General features: G+C 43.9%; 1 protein-coding gene and 1 non-coding gene across 2 annotated transcripts in view; one reads left to right on the forward strand and one right to left on the reverse strand.

Annotated features, from left to right (window-relative positions):
- Window positions 1–4,372: 4,372 nt before the first annotated feature.
- Window positions 4,373–23,417, reverse strand: part of LOC126475690 (homeobox protein prospero-like) — a 61,180-nt gene continuing 42,135 nt past the window's right edge. Inside the window, exons 8-9 of the mRNA XM_050103488.1 lie at window positions 12,037–12,181; window positions 4,373–8,668 (exon numbers count right to left, since the gene is read on the reverse strand). Coding sequence (XP_049959445.1) covers window positions 8,489–8,668; window positions 12,037–12,181 — 325 coding nt within the window. The 3' untranslated portion in view covers window positions 4,373–8,488. The remainder of the gene's footprint in view (window positions 8,669–12,036; window positions 12,182–23,417) is intronic.
- On the forward strand, window positions 17,071–17,145 carry Trnap-cgg (transfer RNA proline (anticodon CGG)). Its single transcript has one exon. It is a non-coding gene; the product is annotated as a tRNA-Pro (tRNA).

Here is a 23,417-nt window from a genome sequence, read left to right on the forward strand (position 1 = left end):
TCATTCGATTGGCCATTCCATGGGTTACGGGTAAGTTAAGATACTGGCCACGGCCTCAACCTGCTGGGATTCGCTAGCCAAGGAGTTCCGCAAATACAACCTGCTCAACCGAGATGAAGGTTCCCGTCTCAGCAAATAATGGAGAACCCTTAGCTCACGTCTGCGCTTTCGAAAAACTATTGTTCTAATTATCAGCTAAATTCAAGTCCTTTCCTAAAGCAGCCATTCCCGAGATGTCCAGATCTTTATTCGTTAGATCAAAAATAAAATATTTATAAGACTTTTTGCTGAGAAAAATCAGTCAGGTGGTCATACTTTGCAACTTACCTAGCGGTGAAGCTTTGATGGGTTGAGTCCCAAGTTATGCCAGCAGCCCCCTCCCAGGAAACCGAAGAAAGACTAGCTGCTACCTTGAGATGTCTGCGCTCTACAGGGAAATATTGTTCTAAGGCTGCACTGCCTGGCATTCCAACATGTTCCATCCATAAAAATCGACAGCATTTTTCTTAAGCACTGTGGATTCGCTGATTCTGCTCTTCCTTTGTCTTACTCTTACAGGCGTAAAGTTTTATCTATGACTGACGCTCTTATTATCAGCAGGGTTCCCTCTGACGCATATGCGTTTACTCCACAGCGGAAAGAGTTTTAAAAATTTTTCGAGCGACTCACCTTGAGAATGACTGAAAGTTTGTCAGAAGAAAAATCGGATCAAGTTTTAATACGCTCGATGCACACCAAAAAATTATGGAATATATCATGGAATATTTGTCGACATCCTGTAAAGTGTGTCTCCTGCTTCAGTCTTCCAACACTAGTCTCATTTCCTATGACTTCAAATTTGTTTCATTTGAGATGAGGCTCATGGACATTGGGTCTGAGAACTTGTGAAGCAGTGCTCAAGAATAGTGTAGCTATCTTAAAGTATTTGATTAAGATAGTGGTAGAAATTTGTTCCTTCAGAAGGGGAATACTTTGGAAAAGATACTATCAGTCAGCCTCATCTGCTCCTGAGTTTAACTACTCTACCATCATACTCTAGTAAGTTATTATTTTAATCAAGAAAAGATACCTTTCATTTCAAGGAAGAACCACGAAACTCCCTACTGTTGGATTTAATCTGGCGGATTACGAAAGGTGTACTTCTCAAATGTGCACTGGAATGCCAATTGCCTATTTCTTGTAGCACCAGCAGAGACAAAACATAATACTTAAACGGAGTTTTAACTCTAGATCATTTCATTACGAAAAAAAACTTGTACCCTGTTAAAAATGCACTGTTTCAAATCTCTTCTGTGGGATGTTGGTTTAACCTCGCCGTGTTGAGTGACTTTGATGATAAAGGGGTTGTCCTTTAATTAATATTCTGAAATCGGTGTTTTACTGATATTTTCTTTTCGTACTTACCTTGTTCAGTCAGCATTCAAGTCGCAGTTGGCCCAGACAACGTAAGTTGTTAGTAACATCGACATTTTTTTTATAATACACAGGTATCAGTCTTTCTTTTCTGCGCCAGACAAAATAGTTTCTGCTGCGGTATACCACTACCATTACGAATAGAGCAAGTTGAAGACTGGAACCTAGTCGATGTGTGTCTCTATGAGATCACCGTTTATCCATCTTTGATGTATTTTTTTTCTGCAGTGCTGTGGTGCATTTCACTTCGCCTTTGTGGTGTTTGAAATATTTCTGTACTAAATTTGTAATTAAAAAATACCTTCAGTTGGTTTAGTTGTAAACTGGTTTACTGACTTACATGTAACTGTTGAGATACTACTTCCAAATTTTGTCAGAGCGGTGGTGTCAGATACGACTTTTATCTGTTTGTATTTATTATACGTCGTTTGTTAAACCCAATGCTCCTTACTCTAGGTCACTATCTCACTGACTGTTGTATTCTTCACTGACCAAGTACCGAGAGTATTATGCTTGATTCGTTTTGGAGGTGAAGTAAGTGGTATGTGTTTTGTGAACAAAGTGTGTATTGATGAAAACAATTTATTGCAGCAGTAAGTTGTATAGAAAATGAGGGAACGGTATATGCTGTCTTTAAAATGAGTGTGATAAAACTTGATAGCTGTATCTTATAAACTACCCATCTGAATGGATGTGAATTTCGTTCTTCTGCTGACTGAGAACCCGATATCTCTTATTACCGACTTCATATGATTTCTTCTCTAGTCTTTATACTATAATCCTGTTGTAAATCCAGGCACAGTTATCATTCTGATCAAATACTTTTCGTCTGTGGTTTTGGTCTTCTGCATGTTTCTAGAAGTACAGATTTCAACTTACATCTTTTCACTGCTTTAGACGGTGCATGTTGTGTTTAGAGTGAGTGGAATAAAGAACATATGGCAAGTACCCAAGTTATGTTGCGGCTTGCTCTTCTCACTGACAAGTAAAAATTGTCCTGTTGCATTGAAGAAACTATTTTTACATGTGAAATCCTACTTGTTAGCTGTTGTGTGAAGACTCGTGATTGCATGACGCTTTAGTGTACTACCATGTCGTTCCAGATATACTACATAGGCCGAATGAGGTAAACGATTTTTCAGTTGTTTGTGAACCGTCTGTTATCATTCTTAGATCTTTTGTACTATTGTTTCTAGATATGTACTTCTTGTATCAGAACACGAAATGAGATGCTGTTGTTTATGATAATCAGTACCTGTAGTGTGGGATTTTTTATTCAGAGAAGAGTAAGTGAAAATTGCTAACTTTCAGTAGTGTAAGCAATTATCTGATTTTCGCATCAGTGTAAATGTTTAACATGACATGAAAAATCTTACAATTTGTGCTACACCAAGTCAGTGAAGAAATTTTTAATGTGGAATCTCAAATTTAAATAGAGATTCGATTACATCTCTTGTTTTCTGTGTAGTATAAGTGCAAGTAGAAAACTAGATGAGTTCTTGTCATATACCTGTTTACTATTATCTCTGCAATGAATTGTTAAAATGAGTAAGTGACTGCATAACGTGTGTAAAATGTCTAAAGTTATCACTCTTGCAGTTCACTAATAATAGAACACTGAATGCCAGAATATATGTTCGTATGTAAAGGAAAATGATCTGTAGGTTTTGTTATGTCAGTCAGTATACTGTAATGACTATTTATTACAATATTCTGCAGAGAGTAGTAAATTGTGAGTTTTTAAGCATTATTCTGTACTTTCTCATATCATTTGACAGTCTATAAAAACGTTTGGCGAATACCTTGTGAATTAGGAGTGCGTCTAATAAAATTAACTATTTTTCTGGAATAATGATAATAACCTACAATACTGAAAACAATGTGAGACTTCACTATTTAATAGTTACCTGATGGAGCTACACTTTCACAGCTCTGAACTATTGCATGCTCTTCACATTTCATTGTGTACTTTGTACAGTGTACTGTCTTGTTCACAGTATCATAAAAAACGTGTTGTATATGATTTTTACTTCACGTTGTTGTTATAGTGTTCTTGAGAGCATATATTACTATTTCATAGTTTGCAAACGTACACATTTGGTGACTTTATGCACTTGTGTGTGTGTTATTTATTAACTCACAGTTTCAGTTACAAAGCTAAAAAACCACGACAATCAATTACACTGTAAGACTGTGAACAGATGACGATCAAGATCATAGGTTTTACTTCAGTATATCACCAACAAATTGGTTGTGTTTCTTCTCTGTAATGCTGGCAATATATTTTTGTGTGGGAAATAATGTCTATTACCTATCAAATACTAATGCAGATGTGTTAGTAATGTATGCTAGAAGCCAGTTTTCACCAGTTTGGTTGGTACTATGATCTACTCTTAAACAAAAACGTTAAGTAAACTAGAGTGACAATTTGACCCCAAAACATACAGAGTAATTGCTTTGGTTTGAAATGTACCCCAGTGTTGTTTACACATCCGTACATAGGTATACATCCTGAGTGTTTGCTCTGATACCAATCGATTTAGTCCTACAGGTTTAATGTGTATAGCTTTTCGTTGAAGTATTTCCTTTTTGTGTATGCATTTTTTTTTTAATACACAAAGTATTTTATTTGAGAGTACACTTTGTAACGAACATGACACACTATGTGTTAAAACTGATCCTCGTCAAGTTTGATCCAGGTAATCTATCACATGGAGGTGGTATGAGCCATCCCTTTATAGGACTTCCTCTGTCGGTGTGGCTGAATTCTCGCCTACCTGAAAGAAATCTCACAACTGCTACGTTATATCTCGTTTCTGAAGCTCATTACTGTTTGAGAGACATTGATCAAGTTAACTTTATCTCCTGGTTGCAGATATAGTCCAACAATGGACAAAAGAACTGACTGCTGTGATTTGGAATTGAGGAACTGGTATGTTAAATAATAAGACAATTTAAGTAATTATTATCATTATAATCATGTATTCCTACATTCTAGAGTAATGCTATACCATGGATATACGGTTTCTTACATGCATCACATATGAAACCTCTGTAAATACAATATTAAATAAGAACCAATAAATTAAATATGCGGTACTTGCGTAAAATACCAGTAAAACGGAATTATCTTGATTTCTCAGCATAACAATCTTAATAACTTGAGTTTTGCGTTTTGGGTCCTTCGAAATGATACAGAAAAGAGGGCGTTGCTCTGGAGACCAAGTACAGTGTTTTGGTGGGGCGAGAATGGTCTATTTAGGGCCCTGTTTTTTTCTTTTTTTCTAAAAAAATTAACATTTTGAAGGCACTTTAGATCGGACGAGTTGGCCCTGTGTGTATGTTGAGTGAGTTTTTTTTGCCTTGATCAGAAATATTTTAGACGAGAGTTTCGTTTTAGTTGCCTTCAGACTATTGCGAGCACTGTATTGTGAATATGGTTCCGTTTCAAAAATGCTATTTCAGAATTGAGAACACTGTAGGGGGTCCCCAGCTAGCAGCGTCCTCTATTGAGTGGCCGCGGGGCGGAGTTCCCCGGGCAGGGCTGCCAACAACACAAACCGGTAGCGGCATTAAACAGTACCGCCGTTTCATCAACTGAGTAATGCCACCATTCTGTCTGTACAATGTCTTCGCTTCAAATACAACTGTAAAAAGTAGAACGCAACCTCAAAGTCACCAGTTAGAGTCGCATAGCGACTCGTTCATATATTTCTATATATATATATATTCATATTAAACAAAAAGACAACAAACTTGAAGGAAGTATCCCATAACGCTCAAAAGTTACCAACAGTTTTACATATACTACATCTCACACTCAAAAGAATGACTATTTTGCGAAATGGACTAGAAGATTGTGAAACAGCCTGTTTATGAATAACGAACGAACGTACGAACGAGTGGCGGAAGCAACCCTCGGGGCAGTTGCCAGTGATACGTAGTAGAGCGCTGCTAAACAAACATGGATGTACTGAATGGCAAGACCCAGACATGTGAGAACTGTTTTTCGTCTACAGCAAATCATCACACTAGGTACTTCTGTAAGAAAATAGAATGTAAGGCAGATTTTGGTAAAAATTACACACAATTTTATTTCGCTTACTCTTTTATCATAAAGATAAGGCGCGAAGGTGCTTTTTAAATAAGCTTGTACTTTCTGTGACAAGGTTCGAACGGGAATCCTAACATTGCCGAGACCTCTTTTTCTTTCATTGCAAAACGATAAAGGTATTTTTAAACACAGGACTAAAACTTGCCAAATCTGTTTTTCTAAGTATCGCTATCAAAGGCTGGGGACCAAGGTCTTTTGAATTAAAAAAATATTGCACCGTTGATAAAAAGAACGCCGACACACAAAAATGGGGAGGGGGTTTGTAGGTCCAAATGGTCCGTGTGCATTTGAAAAATTGTTGCGATCGGGAAATAAAGTCCGTTCATATGGTCTGCACTGCAACAGTAACAGAATCGGCTGTCTATAATATGGGTTATTTGTAGTGTTGTACCTGTAAAGTAACCGCGAAATTAGTCCGGTATAGTTGGGTGCGCCACCTCCGCTGTATTTCAGACGAACCCAACGAGAGAAAACATTCCTCACCGCTACCACCACCTTGTTAAGGGTTAGCTCCCTGTCAAATGCTACAACAACCATCGGAAGCGGTAAAAACTACAGGGGGTAACAATCACCATAGGAGTCAACAATGTCAGTTTTTCTATGGGAAAAAAGAGTACAAACAAAACTATTACGTAAAAAATCCCAGTACATGCACTGGCAACATTTTTCTTTTGCAAGAAGCGCTTTTGTTTTTTTTAAAATACAATAAGAGGCGCGCAACAGCTCGCGGCGGCCCGGGGAGGGGGTTAGGACACTGCATAGGAGCGGCGATACTGCGATCAACGACTCGGCTCTGCGTGTGTGTGTGTGTGTGTGTCTGCGTGTGTGTACGATGCGGGGACGGCGTCGAGTACCGCCACTGTCAAAGCTGTGTGTGTGTGTTTGTTTCTGTGTGTGTGTGAGTGATCACCTGTCGTTTGGATACTGTATGTGCTTCTGGCTTGTTGATAGTTTGTTTACGATCATTTTTTGGTGATGACTAGGTACCAGAACTGCTGAGACGCCATATTTACGGTAAACAGTTGGCGGTCTCATCAGTCCGGAACTTAAAGGACACTTTGGTTTCTTTTTGCTTCATCTCCCTCGTCACCATCTTAGGTTACACCCATCTCCACATCTCCCTACCACATAATTTATCTCTTTCTCTCTATATATAATTTTTTATTTATACATATACTATATCTTCTATCTTTCCCTGAATCCTCTCCCTCGCTCTCCCTCCCTCACTCTCTCTCTCTCTCTCTCTCTCTTTCTCTCCTAATTTTTTTTCCCCTAAACACTGGCAGCGTAGTGTGGTGAAATTTGTAACCTGACAGAATGGATCGGTCGGCCTGAAGCAGTGTCGTTCTATGGGGCCCCCTTGCCCCTGTTCAGCGACCAAGTACCTTTTTTTTTATTTTTAACGAAGACAATCATTTATAAAGGAAAGCATTACCATACGAGAGCTGTTGGAACTCAAGTACACAACTAGGAAACGAAGATTGCACTGAAGGTAACTGTAAATTGTGGTTCCTGAAGTTACTATTGATACAATCGGCAGTAGAATTGTATGCATATTATTTTAAAATAGAGAAATTAATCGGCCAGTTGCTACCATTATCCAGCCTGACGTTCACATTTCTTGAAATGTTCTTACAATTTCTCGAGGAGAGTCCATTTTTAAATTTTTTTCTAATAAATCCCTTCCGCGACAGTTCGGAATTCTTTTATCCACATTTTTACCACCTTCCTCCAATAATCACATTTCTTTTAGTTACTCGATGGTCCCTTTCCCTACGAAAAAAGGAAAAAAGTTTTCTTTTTGCACTGCACAGCACCGCACAGTCTTTCTTCTCCGCCGTCGCAGAGATGGTGTCCACAAATACTCCTTGCCCTCTGTTGCATGTCCTCACTGAAACACGTTCTCAACTCGAGGAAAATTTACATAAATCTCTATCCACAATTCCAGTTTTTTTTAACTTCTTACTTAAAAGCAGTTATAAAAATTTTCAATGCAAAATTCAATCGCGTATATATCACAAAATCAGTTACACCGTCGTTTTTAACATGAGAAGGCAAAAAGATCTGGAATACGTTATTTCCTCTTTCCACTGCACCACATGATATAAACATTGCATTAACCTAAGACAAACAACTTGATTTTTGACTAGGAAGTTTAACCACGGGCAGCCCACGTGCCAGAGTGACAGATTGCCCTTTTGCGGAAGCAGCGGGCGTGAGATCAGGTGATGTCACTACGGCTAACAGTTTGTGCTTAACGTGCTGCGCTTGTGGGCAATCCCTCCCGCAATGGGGTTCACAAACAATTGTAATAATAATAATTACAACTTATATAACAATAGCAACTTTGACGCAACTTCCCGAGTCCGTGAGAGAGGAAGGTAAAAACAACTTTTTTTTTGGCGTCTCGCACAGAGTGTTCAACGACTCGTTTCAAAACACATCACTCAACGACTAGCACAAATTAACAAACTCATTTTTTTAATTATCTATAAAGGATCTTTTGTTATCTTTGGTCGTATCGGTACCACACGTGACTTCTTGGCGTGTCCGCCCCGTGACAAAGTGTTCGTGTTCTTCCCTCGTACGTTTCTGTCTGTGTTTTTTCTTTTCTTGGTTTTACATACACGAAAAGGGAAGACAGTACCACAATAATTGCTTTACACAGTGGCAACACGCGGCGGCGGACGTACGCCTCGGTGGTCTTCCTTATGTACACGAGCAGGGCGCGGTCCTCGGATGCGGCAGCACCGTCGGGGCAAGTGGAGAGCGTCTTGGAGACTCCTGCGCCGCCAGCCGGCTGGTCCTGCAGCCGACGCGGAGCGACGCTGAGGACTGCAGCCGAGTCTGCCCGCGCGGAGGCTGGGCGGGGAGACGCGTGGCGGCCGCAGGAGTGGAGCGGGACGGCGCCCGTCCAGGGCACCGGCTGGGGCTGTCCTCGGTGTTAGCGGGCGGACGCGCTTACTCCAGCTGCTCCAGGAAGTTGGGCGACTTGAAGTACTCGGGCACGGGGTCGTCCAGCCTCGAGATTATCTTGTAAATCGACTTCTTCCACGACTGCTCCGTGTCCTTGCCGCCCTGGATGGCCTTGAAGAATTCCCTCAGCGTCTGCTCCACTACGAACCGGAAGTTCGAGGGGACCTGCGAAAGAAAGAAAGAGGCGCTCTGTTAGGCGGTGCAGCCGTCTGGAAGTGAAAGTAACTACAGCGAAGCGAAAAAAATGTTTGAGGCACGATCATCCAAAATCAGTAAGCTACCCGTGGTTGCAGCACTGGAGAAGGCCGTTAATCTGTGGATTGGACTGTTTTGGGGGAGGAGACCAGACAGCGAGGTCATCGGTCTCATCGGATTAGGGAAGAACGAGGAAGGAATCTGGCCGTGCCCTTTCAAAGGAACCATCCCAGCATTTGCCTGGAGCGATTTAGCGAAATCACGGAAAACCTACATCAGGACGGCCGGACGCGGGATTGAACCGTCGTCCTCCCGAATGCGAGTCCGGTGTGCGTTAATCTGTTACCAGTGGGGTAAAATTCTCTTGAGTTCTACCGAATTCGCTTTGTCCCCCTTCCTCAAATCACGTGTATTTAGCAATTCTATCTGACGCACACATTGCGAAAAACGTCAAAATGTATTTCAGGGAACAAAGAGAAAATTGCAAATACTGCACTTTCTCGAGCCAACGTCGTTAGCAAGCAAGTTACTTGAAACTTCCTGGCAGATTAAAATTGTGTGCCGGACCAAGACTCGAATTCGGGACCTTTGCCTTTCGCGGGCAAGTACTCTACCAGCTGAGCTACCCAAGCACGACTCACGCCCCGTCCTCACAGCTTTACTTCTGCCAGTACCTCGTCTCCTACCTTCCAAACTTTACAGAATCTCTCCTGCGAACTAGCACTACTGAATTATCCTTTCTTTCAGGAGTGCTAGTTCTGCATGGTTCGCAGGAGAGCTTCTGCAAAGTTTGGAAGGTGGGAGACGAGGTACTGGCAGAAGTAAAGCTGTGAGGATGGGGCGTGAGTCGTGCTTGGGTAGCTCAGCTGGTAGAGCACTTGCCCGCGAAAGGCAAAGGTCCCGAGTTCGAATCTCGGTACGGCACACAGTTTTAATCTGCCAAGAAGTTTCATATCAGCGCACACTCCGCTGCAGAGTGAAAATCTCATTCTAGCAAGGTACTTGGTAACAACTGAAAATAATGACAGTTGTTTCGAGTAGTAATTCCATTTTAACCTTCGTGAATCCCTCGTTAAGTGTTGACGTGTTACGATATTGAAATGCCAGTTACAGCCTTAGCACGCCTTTACCACAGTGAATAGAACTGCCAATTCCAGAACCTAAAAAGTAGTTTTAATTCTAGCAAAGCATTAATATTAAAGTCAGTTAGTGATGCTCGAGACATAATAGACAGCGACGAGGACAGGGACTCGACAGTGGACATTCAGCCACTCTACCGAGTCTCCTTTACTGTAGACAGTAGACCACGAGAGGATGTTGGTACGACTGCCTTACGTTCAGCTGCTTGAGCTTTCTAGAATTGCTGTACTTCGTAGAAGTCATGCATCCAAACATGAACTAAAACAGTTAACTGGCATTTCAAGGCACAGTCGTAAGAGTAGGTACTACCTGCTAGAAATAACATCAATCGACATCAACAGCTCTAAAAAAAGATGATTCCCCATTTAAACCCCAAGCAAAAATTTTCGATTTAAATTCTGTAATACATTATTTAAAAATATAGTCTAATATACCTCTTTGGGTGACTGCGCCTCACAACCTTTCACTACAAGCCGCATCTGTCCGCAATGAACATTCCAAACGTCTCTTCCCCTATTCCTGTCTAATGAATTAAAATTGGACAACGCTTTACACCGCACTCCGTCAGCTTTTAATCCTCCGTTGCACTTAAAACAATTCACGATTTGTTACAGTTAGGTATCAACTTTGCTCCTAAAGGAAGCGAAATGCAACACTGTCTTTTCCTGAAGAGTTGGGAAAATACTTCATATAAATGGATATACCAAGAGTACCTGACAAAGCAACGAACAAATGTGAGAGAAGCCGGGAAATTCCGACGTCAGCAATACCCTCCATCGTTGGTGCTGCTCCGACGACTCACCGCTGCGTGAGTGAAAGAAAAGTGAGAGTGATGTTAGTGAAAATGTCATTTTGGAAACGTATGTAATAAGTTTTCGAGTATGGACTTCTGACATTCAGAGACTGATTAATTATGGAGGGAAGTAAACTAAATATCGGTGAACAACGACCGTGAAGCGTCAACCATATAATGCAGAATGCCATAGATTACGCTGTTGTTAGTACGTTGGACTCATCTTTAGTGTTTCATTTCCCTTATATCTTCCAGAATTTCTCGATAAATACATATTTACATCTTTATTTCTGAGCTCTAAAGTCCTAGCGTATCCAGAGTCCGTTCTTTCGCATTAAGTAGATTAATAACAAGTATTGTTAGTTGCAGACGAAAATATTTGTATGCTAATTTGTGGAGGGAATGTGATTACATTTTGGATGATCTGCCTAGAGCAACCCAGAATCTACTTTCTTATGTAATGAGGAGAAAAAGGCGAGCTTCTAATTAAAAAATAAATAAATTAATTAAGAAAATAATAAAATCTACAGATTTTTAAGTACCACGAGCACAGGTAAATTACAGTGTAATATATTCCACATAACGGTTTTCGCCTGAAGATGTTGATTATTGACAGTGACTGCGGAATTTTATTCTGTATAATTCTGAATTGCACTGAAATTATTTGATCTTTAATTTTACATTTTATTAAATTAAAAGTCATGCTATATAACATGCAAGTCATCATTTGAAGTGAATCCTTTTCATAGAAGCAGAAAAGATAGATCTATTCAGACTTTGCAAGGCTGTTGTGCCACTGACAGTTCTACAGTTGAAGAGAATGAAGTAAGCTCAAAATTTAATGTCTTCACAGACATTTCATCGTGTTTGGCCTTAGTCGAAGTCTCGGACGTGTGATACGCTGTGGAACGTACAGCGTTCGCACGAACTATGAAGAAGTTATAATAAAATGTTCATTTACATTTTACTGTTTGAACAATCATTATCTCATATTACTGTAGCAGTGAAGGGTATTCGAATGGAAAATCAGCTAGTCATGGGCTTGTTGATGACTGGTATCAAGCTGGTAACTACAGTAATACTGGGGAAATACTGTACAGAATCTTAAGTGGACTACCTTAGTCCAAATACACTGTTTAATGAATCTAACACTCATTTGCAACAGATCAGACATGACTTCTTGAACTCCATTTGGACGGACTATTCATCAGCCTGATTTCAGTGGCAGACATTGAATAGGAGAGTAACTAATTTTCATGCAGGATTCTTGCGAACTGGTCGTTTGTCTTTTCTTTGGCTACGTACAAAAAAAGGCGTAGAACAGAAAGGCAGGTGAGATCGTGCAAGCACTCAAGCAGATGTTAGGAAAGTTAACTGAAGAATGCCGCACCTGTGGTCCCCATACCTCTATGTGGTTGTTCCTGTTGTAGTGCAGGTTGAGGACTCGGTAGATCTCCGAGTCTGCACCCACATGGAGATCGTCTGCGTTCTTGATGCCTTCGCTGACCGCCTGTCTCGCATACTTCTCCATCTGGATGTAATAGAACTCCCTGCAACACAGATAAACCGACGATACATTACACGACTGTCTATAGAGCTTACACTGCACGGAATAATTAGTCAACTTACAATATTAAACGGGCAAATAAATGCAGTTGATATCAGAAATTAATATGGATTTCTAAAAATCAGTTGTCTTCTGACGGACATTACACGATTTTATCAAGAGTTTGACCATTATATTTGTTGCACAGATAGAAGTGGAAAAAGATTCAGAGAATAGTAAGAAAGACTTTTTTTTTTATAAATTAGAGATATGATCAATGTCCAAGCACACGAAGTCAGATGGTTTATGTTATGTTAACGGTAACTCAAATGTGTTACGCAGTGCAGGGTGGGGCAAATGAAAGCGGCCCGGACCGCTTGTGGCAGCATTAACGGAGGAAGAAACGACCTACAATTACTTCCAACGGGATGGAGCAACTGCGCATACAGCCGACCCAACCTTGGAGCACATTTACACAATCTTTACGCCCGACAGAGTTGTTAACAGAGGTCTGTTTGGTCGCGGCCCCAGCTGGCGTCCCAGGTCACTTGATCTGTCAGTGTGCGATTACTTTTTGTCAAGTCTAAGATGTATGGCAACAATCTTTATAGTCTGCATGAACTGCAGCAGAACATTTTGGACGAGAATGCAGCTATTCCAGCAGTCCAGCTTCGATCCGCCTTCACCATCTTGCTGACCAGGGCCCAGAAGTGCCAAGAGAAGAACGGAGGTCACTTTCAACAGTGCTACAGCCAGGTTATTGCTGTATTTCCTTTCCTCTGCTGTGTTTATTTGCACCCTGGAACTCTGTTCTCTGGGTCACTTTTATTTTCTCCACCCTCTATTACTCAAGCGAAAGAAACGAATGTTACAAAATTGGATGCAAGTAATTCAGGTACAAATGTATCACTTTAAAGAAATTCTGGTTAGTCTATGTGATTCATATCGGCCAGTAGCAACTGCATCCAGAGCTATTTGTCACGAAATCTCGAAAGTACTTCGAGTTTCACCGCCGCTCCCCTTGCAACTGAAAATGTCACACAGCTGTAAATTCTAAGCGCTTCCAGTAGCGTTGCTTCTCCATTTTTTTTTAAGTTGTACCAGACAATGTCGTACACCACTTAAATGTCAATATTACAAGGTATTCGCAGGTAAATGAACGTCACCCTCCTGACAGCATATTTTTATTTAGCATATGTAAATATCATACAAGCTCTACTCTCTACATTAAGAACATTGTACATAGTGATGCTGATGCTGCAGCCGCTGCTGTTGCTAATGATGATGATGCTGATGATAATTAGGCAGATCCATCACTGCAAGTTTAGTATTCTCCACTGTGCCTCCTTTCCACCATCATTTTCGTAGCTGCGTAGGATGCATTATGTTGATGTACTTGTTTACTGATATCTTCTTCTTCTTCTTCCGAGCGTCTTCCCAGTCACCATTTCTTCTACTACATCTTTTATTACACAGTCTGTTCTCATCGAGTGTCTTCGCAAAATTCTATTTCCAGTATTCGTATTCCCTTCCACCCTTTGTAACAGAACACGATTCCTTCATTTATCTGTCCATTTCAAACTCTCCATTCTTCTCCACATCTACATCCCAATAGCCACTAAGCATTTCTACTGTCTCAGCCGCAATGTCCACGTTTTAGCACCATACTAGACAATATTCCGTAAAGTATACATCGCTAAACTTTTCTTTAATTGTTTGGTTAATAGGAGGGAAAAAAATATTCCTTCTTCCGTAAAATATTACTTTTGCAACAGCTACCGTTGTTTTTATTTCTTGATCCATGCCATGTTACTGATTATTTTGCATCCAACGTACCCGAAGTTATCAACTTGTTCTAACACATCACAAATTTTCACTTTTATCTTCCTCGACTCAGAACCCCTTACTCTCGTATTCTTTACATTTAAAACTCCATCTGAACAGGCCTCGGAAGTTCCAACGCTAACGACCGACCGCTGTCTCATCCTGAGCTGATAGACGTCACTGGAATCGGATATGGAGGGGCATTTGGTGAACATATTGCCCTCCCTGCAGTTACCAGCTTTCGTCATCGGAGCCGAACTTCTCAAGGAAGTCGCTCCTCAATTGCCCTCACAAGGGCTGAGTGCAACCGGCTTACCAACAGTGCTCTGTAGACCCGGACAATCACCCATCCCAGTGCTAGCAAAGTCCGACAGCGCTTAACTTTAGTGATGTGACGGGACCCGCTGTTACCACCGCGTTTATCATCATTCAATGTTCCTCACAGCTGGTGTCCATTTTGTGGGTACCTACGTGGACTACACAGAGAGTAAGATCCGATCGAGCGCGGAATGGAAACCACAATGAAAATCCGATGAATCTTTGCACAGATGTGTCGGACAGTATCTGCAGTACGTCCGCCGATTGCGTCACGTTGCTCTTTTTAGTCCCGAGCGCACAGTGAGCCTAGGAAATAGTGTCTCCTGCCAAGTGGGCCTGGTGAGATATGTCGCCTGATGGCATGCAGCCCACACAACATAACAGTCATGCGTTTCCTCCTTCATCACAATTCTCAGCCGCACTCAGGTGTGGCACAGAAGGTGATGCTGCAGTGTTTTCGATGGTAAGTATTTCATCATCCACAATACAGCCTGTAATACGCTCGCCCTGAGTTTCATCTCTTCTCACATGAACCGCTGGCTATGAAGGCAACATTTTGGCACAGACAACGAGCTGTAGGCCAGCGTAGAGAATTGGCGGAAGGCACAGGCTGCTACCTGACATGAACAGGGCAGTCGAGAGTTGGAACAACTGTAAGACAAATGTCCAAGTCGGGGCGGTGACTATCTAGAGAAATAACTGGAAGGTGTAGCTAACTGTTGCAACAAACATAACATTTTTTTTAAATTTTTATAGTGGTCTCCATTTTTGCGACCGATCGGACCTTACTTTCTGAATTGCGCTCGTATTATAAAGACGTAGCATTAGTGTCTTTGGCGAAAAACACAGCCTTTCTGAACAGTTTTGTATATTATTCCGTAGGAAATAGAGCTTCGTTTCCTTGATGGGTCACCTATTCATGTAATGAATATGAGTTGGCTTGCGCAGCTCAGATCCAGGGTACGTTTTGTTCATGACCCTAGCTTTCCGAGTAAAATAAATAAGTGAGTACGTAAAAATTCTAGGAACTGATGGTAGTTTACCCAGTGTTTATTAAGCTACTTCCTAGTAATACAGACCAGCTTCGAGAAATTTCCGCGCCAGACTGTTGTATGATTTTCTTTTTTCTTTCCTAGTTCCTTTGCAACCGAGGATATGGCAGAATGAACAAAAGAAACGCCCCTCCCCTTCACTAGCGTAGCACGGGAAATAGAGCGAGGGGGAGACATTATGTTCCTCAAGAGAATGGCTTCTCCGCGATTATAAGTAGCACTTTACACGGTGCCAAGTTACCGTGTGAGTTTACCGGTCGTCTAAGCGACGAATGGGACGTGACTCCGGAAGGCGGGCAGAGCGAGAGAGAGAGAGGGAAAGAGAAAGCGCGGAGAAATGATGTAGGGAGAGCGAGGCGGAATGCGGGCGTAGGTGGGTGGATGGCATCGAAAAAGAGGCGCTAGGCAGATCAATAGAAGACAACGGCTCCGGCGTGAATGGGGAGCAGGAAGCAATACGGGCTGCGCGGGCTCAGCTGCACGTGTTAAACACGGAGTGGGACACGCCGCGTCGCGGGAAAGAGGAGGCGTTTTAAGGCCTCGCCGGGGCTAGTTAGGAAATGAGTCTCGCGCGCCGCGAGCGGGGCGCAACGGAACGGCGCATTTTCACGTTTTGCGCGCGCCTCCACCCTCGCGCACAATTGTCCATTGAGCTGCCCAAGTACAAGATGTCAACAATGCGGCCGTTGTCTGTATCACATGTCGCGCCGCGCCGCTCAGCGCAGCGCCTCGCAGCATTAGCACGGGCGGGCGAAGAATCGGCGCCGTGTGGGCGGAACACTGTGCTGCGGGGGTGGAGGCGCGAGTGCGGAGGCGGAGGTGGCGGCGGCGGCTGCCTGCGCGACGCGGCGCGACACAAATATTGGCCTTCAGCGCAATTAGAAGGCAGTCGCGCGGCGCAGGCACTGTCCTCGCCGGCGCGCACCTCAATAGCAGTCGGGGGCCATTACTCCTTCCTCAACTCGCAGGAGCCGTGTAATTTGTAAGATTGGTCCCGGGCAGGCCGTGCTGCTCCTTCTCTGCCTGGCAGCAGAGACAAGGTCCACATCAGTGTGTGTGTGTGTGTGTGTGTGTGTGTGTGTGTGTGTGTGAGTGCGAGGCCCTCGCGCCGTCCCGGACAGAGGATAGCCACCGAGTACCTCTAGCAGACCGACCGTCGCCGACGTCGGGGGACCGCAAGCCTGCATCACGCATTGCGCGAAAAAGAAAAGTGGCCCACGAGTCTTCGTGGGGGGCGCCAAGCATTGTAGCACTCCCTTGTCTCTCCCGAGCCCCTGCTCTGCGTCGTAGAAGGGTTCTCGGTTTATTATGCGTCTCAGCTCTCACACAAATTAATTAGGCTCCTGCACTGAGTTGTATCCGAAAACTAGCGAGCAGTCGGTGTGCAATAGCCTTCAGCTTACGTATAATTTCTTTGTGTTACTTCTGCGATTTACATGAATGTATTGTCAGTTGCGAATACGGACAAACATCAGCCTAATGACGACAATGAAAATTAGTTCCGGACCGCGAATCAAACACGAATTTCCCGCTTTAGGCGAGCGGACGCCTTACCCGCATTGGCTATCCGTCCACGACTCACCGATAGACCCAAACTTCATGCGTCGTAACGTAACTGACAGCTGCTACCTGGTATCGGCGGAAGGTAGGAGACGAGGTACTGGCAGAAGTAAAGCTGTGAGGACGGGGGGTGAGTCTTGTTTGGGTAGCTCAGTTGGTAGAGCACTTGCCCGCGGAAGGCAAAGGTCCCGAGTTCGAGTCTCGGTCCGGCACACAGTTTCAATCTGCCAGAAAGTTTCGGATAAATACGATGTTGGAGTACCTGTGTTGTTACGAAGTACGATACAATGTTCCTTCCGACGTGCATATAAAAATAATTCAAGTAGACGGTTTCGATATATCACACAGTAATTGAAGGTTAGAGGACATATTCACCACACTGGAGATCCACTGTCATTGTGGGTGTGAGTTGGGGGACCCTCACATGTTAATAATTGTACCATAGCGAAGATGAGTTTAGCAGCCCTTGAGCGCGATCAGAGGGGGGAGGTGGGAGTGTGGGAGGGTGGAATATGGGAGATGCCACTGATCTCTACGGCCTGTGTTTGGATGCGAGACAGCGACCAAAAATGTAATTTAATCATTTATAAATACAAGCGACGTCGGAGGAAGGATGCGTTGCGGTTCTCGCCTATTGAACTCGGAAGTTATATCAAGTACTCCAGCTCAATAGTGTAAACGGCAATGATTAAGAAAGAAAGAGTGAACAGATAACTTGCTGGGAGGAAAGAAGCGTGATGGCTCAAGTTAGACTGCCTTTCTTCAGAGACGCAGACAGACCGATTCGAACGGCAGGAACGATCAGTTGGCTTACTGTTATGGATGGAGAGGGAAGTGCTTCAGATTGACGGCAAAGCATAAAATGTAGGCTGTGATTTTGACATATTTGGCAGTTAAAGCTGACGGTTTGTCATGCTGGTTTGTGTTTCCATCAAAACGGTATATTACTAAATACACCTTTGAGGTGTTCAATGTATTGCATTTTCGGTTTAATAGCGTAATAGCTCCTTTGACGTGATCATATCTGTGAAGTTTGTTTAACGAGCACCTTTGAGGTGTTTGTTTTGCAGATGGTGTTCTTCTGGGATGTAGCCCAATGGCGACCCTTGATATGAATCTAATGTGATTGACTCAGCTGTTTCAGAAACGCTTCGCATAGCAACCTACCTTGCCTCTCACGAAGCAAAACACACTTTGCACACTATAGCCCTATACGCCAGATCAGCAGATCTGTACAAGTAATTCAAATGTTTACACACTGAAAGACAGTACTACACTGCGGGACTTCCGGTAGTATACTTGTTATTTGCTGATGTGAATCTAGTTATCCCTCTGGATTAATATTTACTTCCAAAGTATCTACTAACTCCTTCCATTTCCATTAAAATCCGTTAGATTTCCCATAATAGTGACTTCCTTTGCACGCACAGGATCAAAGAAACAACCTAGCGTTCCGTCGATGTCGAAGTTATTACAGACTGTGTACTAATTAGGCTGGCCTTTAAATAATGCATGCTTTCGACTGAGATTCAGACTCTGCTGTCTGAACACATCTGCTCTTCAGAATTAGTCTACAGTGTTATAAGTGTTTCACAAGTAAACAGATCAAAGATTTCTTTCCATTTTATCTTTTCCTTCATAGAGAGAGGTTTTGAAATATGATTTTCATGTTGTGTCTTTCGAAAATAATGGATAGTTGCTAGAATATTCAGTGGCAATATCTAGAATGAACGAAGACTCCAGGAAATTTGACAGTTTCTAGAATAACGTAACGCAATTAATATTCCATATCTAATGTCGATTAGGCGAGTCAGAACTGGCTGAAGCTGACTGACGGAATCTATTCAGGCAGAGAGCAAGCATTTAACATTTCATCACCTGAATGAGATTTTCACTCTGCAGCGGAATGTGCGCTGATATGAAACTTCCTGGCAAATTAAAACTGCATGCCGACCGACTCTCGAACTCGGGACCTTTGTCTTTCGTGGACATATGCTCTACCAACTGAGGTATCCAGACACGAGTCACAACCCGTCCTCACAGCTTTAATTCCGACAGTTCCTCGTCTACTACCTTCCAAACTTCACAGAAGCTCTCCTGAAGGCAAGGGTCCCGAGTTCGAGTCTCGGTCCGGCATACAGTTTTAATCGGCCAGGAAGTTTCATCACCTAATTTGAGACGTTGATCTATTTTGGCAGGCCTTGTTGCCACTGTCAGCATAAACATGTGGTAGGCAGAATTATGGAAGACAGCAAGGCGATTCACAAAAAAGCCGGTTTGTTGAAGTTTTATAGTTATATAGCAAGACAGCATTACACGATATGAGCGAAGATTGAGAATAATGAGTTTACATCAACGGCCTTTACCAGAGCTCTGAGGAGCTTGAAAGGAAATACATGTGGAAGTAAATCATGTTGGTAATCGTTTGAGGATCAGGAACACGGTGTACTGAGGTATGGATACTACAAATAATTTGAAAGTGAGAAGATTGGATGGTTTAGATATGGATTACGATGTAATTTTCGGTAATGGGAAAGAAAGAGAGAAGCTCTGACATGTAGAAAAAAAGGGAAGGGTACCTTACGTCTGCCGGCCGGGGTGGTCGAGTGGTTCTAGGCACTGCAGTCTGGAACCGCGCGACCGCTACGGTCGCAGGCTCGAATCCTGCCTCGGGCATGGCTGTGTGTGATGTCCTTAGGTTAGTTAGGTTTAACTAGTTCTAAGTTCTAGGGGACTGATGACCTCAGAAGTTAAGTCCCATAGTGCTCAGAACCATTTGAACCATTTTTTTATCTTACGTCTGGTTGTGTGAGCAGATGACAGAACGGCCTGATACTGGAATTTGGTGGAAGAGGATGTGGAGAGAGGGTACATTTATGGTTGGTGAGATGTGTAGCACTGTAGAATACTGGAAATTTGAGAGGGACGGTGAAGAGGTTGGCGTAGAACGTTCGTATGGGTTGGATGTAGATGAAGATAGAGGGAGAATTTAATGTGTTGGCAAGGGATTTGTGTGGAGGGGGTTAAGCATAAAAGCAGATGTGGAAGGTCATACATAGAAAACGGTCAATAATCTGGAGATATTAGTAGACTTATTGGGTACAGAAGTCAGGGTAATCCCAGAAAAGGTGACACAATTACAGTGTTGTGCGTGTTACGTCAACAGATCAGGTTATTCGACCAATGAATGATATTGGTAGTAAAGGTATATAGAAATCGTCACTCGGGCATTGTCAGGCAGGCACATAAAAGAGTTTCGAAACAGCCATTGGGGAGTTCAAGAGATCGACTGGAAGAGAGCAACACAGAGAAGTACTCGAGTGAGGATGGGGAAGTTTGTTGAACCAACTCTCTACGATCACGGGACAGGTGCGATTGGTGCTACATCACTCTCGGGAGTCAGCCGCTCGCTGTCATCCCAGTGTCGGCGGCTGCGCTTTTCAGTGTTCACCGGGGACGAAACACGGCGGCTGACGCTCGAACAGGACCCACTGAGGACTGTGAGCCGGCGCTCACGCACCTGTGCGCCGCGTCGGCGGCGCCCGCAGAAAAAGCGCGCTGGCGCCACCTCCGCGCCGTAATTAGCCCGGCAGCGGCCGCGGCCCGCGGACTCCTTGCGAGGAGCAGCTAGCAGCAGCAGCAGCTAATGCCTGTATTGGCTATCCGGGCGTGGCGGGACACTCGGCTGCACTCGTTTCCCAGCGACCGCCGGCTGCGCCCGCGTTCCTCTCTCTCTCTCTGTCTGTCTGTCTCTCTCTCTCTCTCTCTCGCTCTCCTCCCGCGAAACCTCGCCCTTGGAGCGAGCGGCAGGCGCGCGCGCGCACGAGCTCGCTCCACGGCATTCCAAAGTGAAAAGGCTATAGAACTGATACAACCGCAATTCGCCGCAGATGATAGCACACCGACAAAACGGCTGGTGCTTCATTATCAACTGGCATCGCACGCCCCCTCACCCTCTTGTGTCGCGATAATGGCAGCGCACGAGCAAGGCGGCTCTGGAGAGAGCCAATTAGCACGGAGCTGGGAGCTGGAAGCTGCTGCTGCTGCTGCTCGCCTCGGCTCCGCTTTTTATTCGGGCCGACGACGACGGCGGCGGCGCCGGCGTCGCGGCGTCGCACCGCTCGTCTCGTCTCGTCCCGTCCCATCTCGTCTCGGGAGCGGCTTTCAGACGGTGTCCCGCCAGCGCTATCCGCGCGCACGGGGCCGGAATTAAATGCGTAAGGCACTTTCAAAAATTAGCGCCACCTCTCCCGGGCCGCCTTGGTGCTCCGTGCCCTTTGTGGGCGCGCTGTCGTCACCCGCTAGCTCGCGACCGGGGGCCGCGCAGACACGGGGACGCTGCCCTCCGAGTCGATGGCAGTGCCCGTGTTCGCTGACGGCGCGGCTAAGCGCCTCCTTCTCACCTACTGACACCTGCAGCAAGTGCGCCCTTCTTTGCATAAGCGGCAGCTGCGGGATGTTGGACCCAGCATCCCGTCACCCCAAATGGCGGTATGTTTAACGTTACGTTGACTCTGAGGCCATCAGACTTGAAGCACTCAGTACTACAAATACAGGGCGCTCCGAAATCCCCGTTATAAACTTACAGGACTTGTAGAGAGGCAAGAGCACATAATACACTGAAGAGCCAAAGAAACTGGTACACCTGCCTAATATCGTGTAGGGCCCCCGCGAGCACGCAGAAGTGTCGCAACACGACTTGATATGGACTCGACTAATCTCTGAAGAATAGTTGGAGGGGACTGACACCATGAATCCTGCAGGGCTGTCCATAAATCCGCAAGAGTAAGAGGGGGTGGAGATCTCTTCCTAACAGCACGTAGCAAGGCGTTCCAGATATGCTCAATAATGCACATGTCCGGGAAGTTTAGTGTCTAGCGGAAGTGTTTAAACTCAGAAGCGTGTCCCTGGAGCCACTCTGTAACAATTCTGGGTGTCGTATTGTCCTGTTGGAATTGCTCAAGTCCGTCGGAATGCACAGTGGACATGAATGGATCCATGTACATGTCACCTGGCAGAGTCGTGTCTAGACGTATCAGGAGTCCCATATCACTCCAACTGCACAAGCCCCACACCATTACAGAGCCTCCGGCAGCTTGAACAATCCCCTGCTGACATGCAGGGTCTATGGATGAATGAGGTTGTCTCGATACCCCTACGCGTCCATCCGCTCGATACAATTTGAAACGAGACTCGTCCGATCAAGCAACAACTTTCCATCCATCAACAGTCTAATGTCGATGTTGACGGGCCCGGGCGAGGCGTAAAGTTTTATGTCGTGCAGTATCAAGACTACACAAGTGGGCCTTCAGGTCCGAAAGCCCATATCGATGATGTTTCGTTGAATGGTTCGCACGCTGACACTTGTTGATGGTCAAGCATCGAAATCTGCACCTGAAACCGGGTCCTCCACAAGGCAATCAGACACGCTCACTACTCAGCTACGGTCGCGAACTGTAGGCAATGAATAATACGATAAAGCTAACCACACATTTTTGCACGATGGTGCTCCACACCTGTAATACGTTTAATGAAAGGCATTAATACACACTATCGTCCGATTTATAAACTATGCTGAACTGTGCTGCTAGTTTCAGTTATGTGGACCATCTTCTGACGCTGTACCGAAATTCGTTTTTGCACCTTGCTTACTAATGTATGAAACCTAGTTGCCTTAATACTGACTTGTGAAATATAATATAAATGTCAGAGGTTGCCTGCATAAGTCAAAATTAAAGCAACTACGTTAGCTACTTAGTTGTATCGTAAATCATATTAACGGTAACGTTATATGTGGAAGTGTGAAACATCAGAAAGCTACATGCTAAAATTATTATTTTTTGTCCAGCGCGAAAGGATGGTCCATCTACACTGACACCAGTAACGCATTTCAGTAACGTTTATACTGCAACTGATGGTGTATATCAATATTTATTTCATTCGCCGTGTACCCAGTACTGTGGATAATGCATGACGTTTTCACTAAAGCTGAATGATTGATCTTCGAAGTGCAGTTAACGTGATGGCCTTCCGTGACACTGGAGGCGACCTTGATCTGTGTCTCCACCTCTACCACTTTCCCCATTACGTGCTGACAGGCTGAGTTGGTGTATATGGTTGAAAAACACCTTAATCACCACAGCATTGGTGATTCAGTCGGCAGGAGAAACAGTGATAACGTATTTTTAAAACTAGAGCGCAATGTAAATTACATAATTTATTAATATGAGTGGGTTGCCCCGAAATACGGCATTTACAGATATTAAAATAGGCAGAGTACGATATTTATCAGTGGCATCAGCTGGTGAGCCTGGTCGGCAAAAATTTGTTTTGTTTTGTTTCAACGCCACACACCAGCTGATACTAATGGTTCTACTTCGTAGATTTTAAGAAACGAAGATGAGCTATTTCAGCTTAAAATAGTCATATGAATAGGTTGCATGATAGCCGGCCGCGGTGGCCGAGCGGTTCTAGACGCTTCAGTCG

Source organism: Schistocerca serialis, chromosome 1 (assembly GCF_023864345.2).
Source record: "Schistocerca serialis cubense isolate TAMUIC-IGC-003099 chromosome 1, iqSchSeri2.2, whole genome shotgun sequence".
Lineage (NCBI taxonomy): Eukaryota > Metazoa > Arthropoda > Insecta > Orthoptera > Acrididae > Schistocerca > Schistocerca serialis.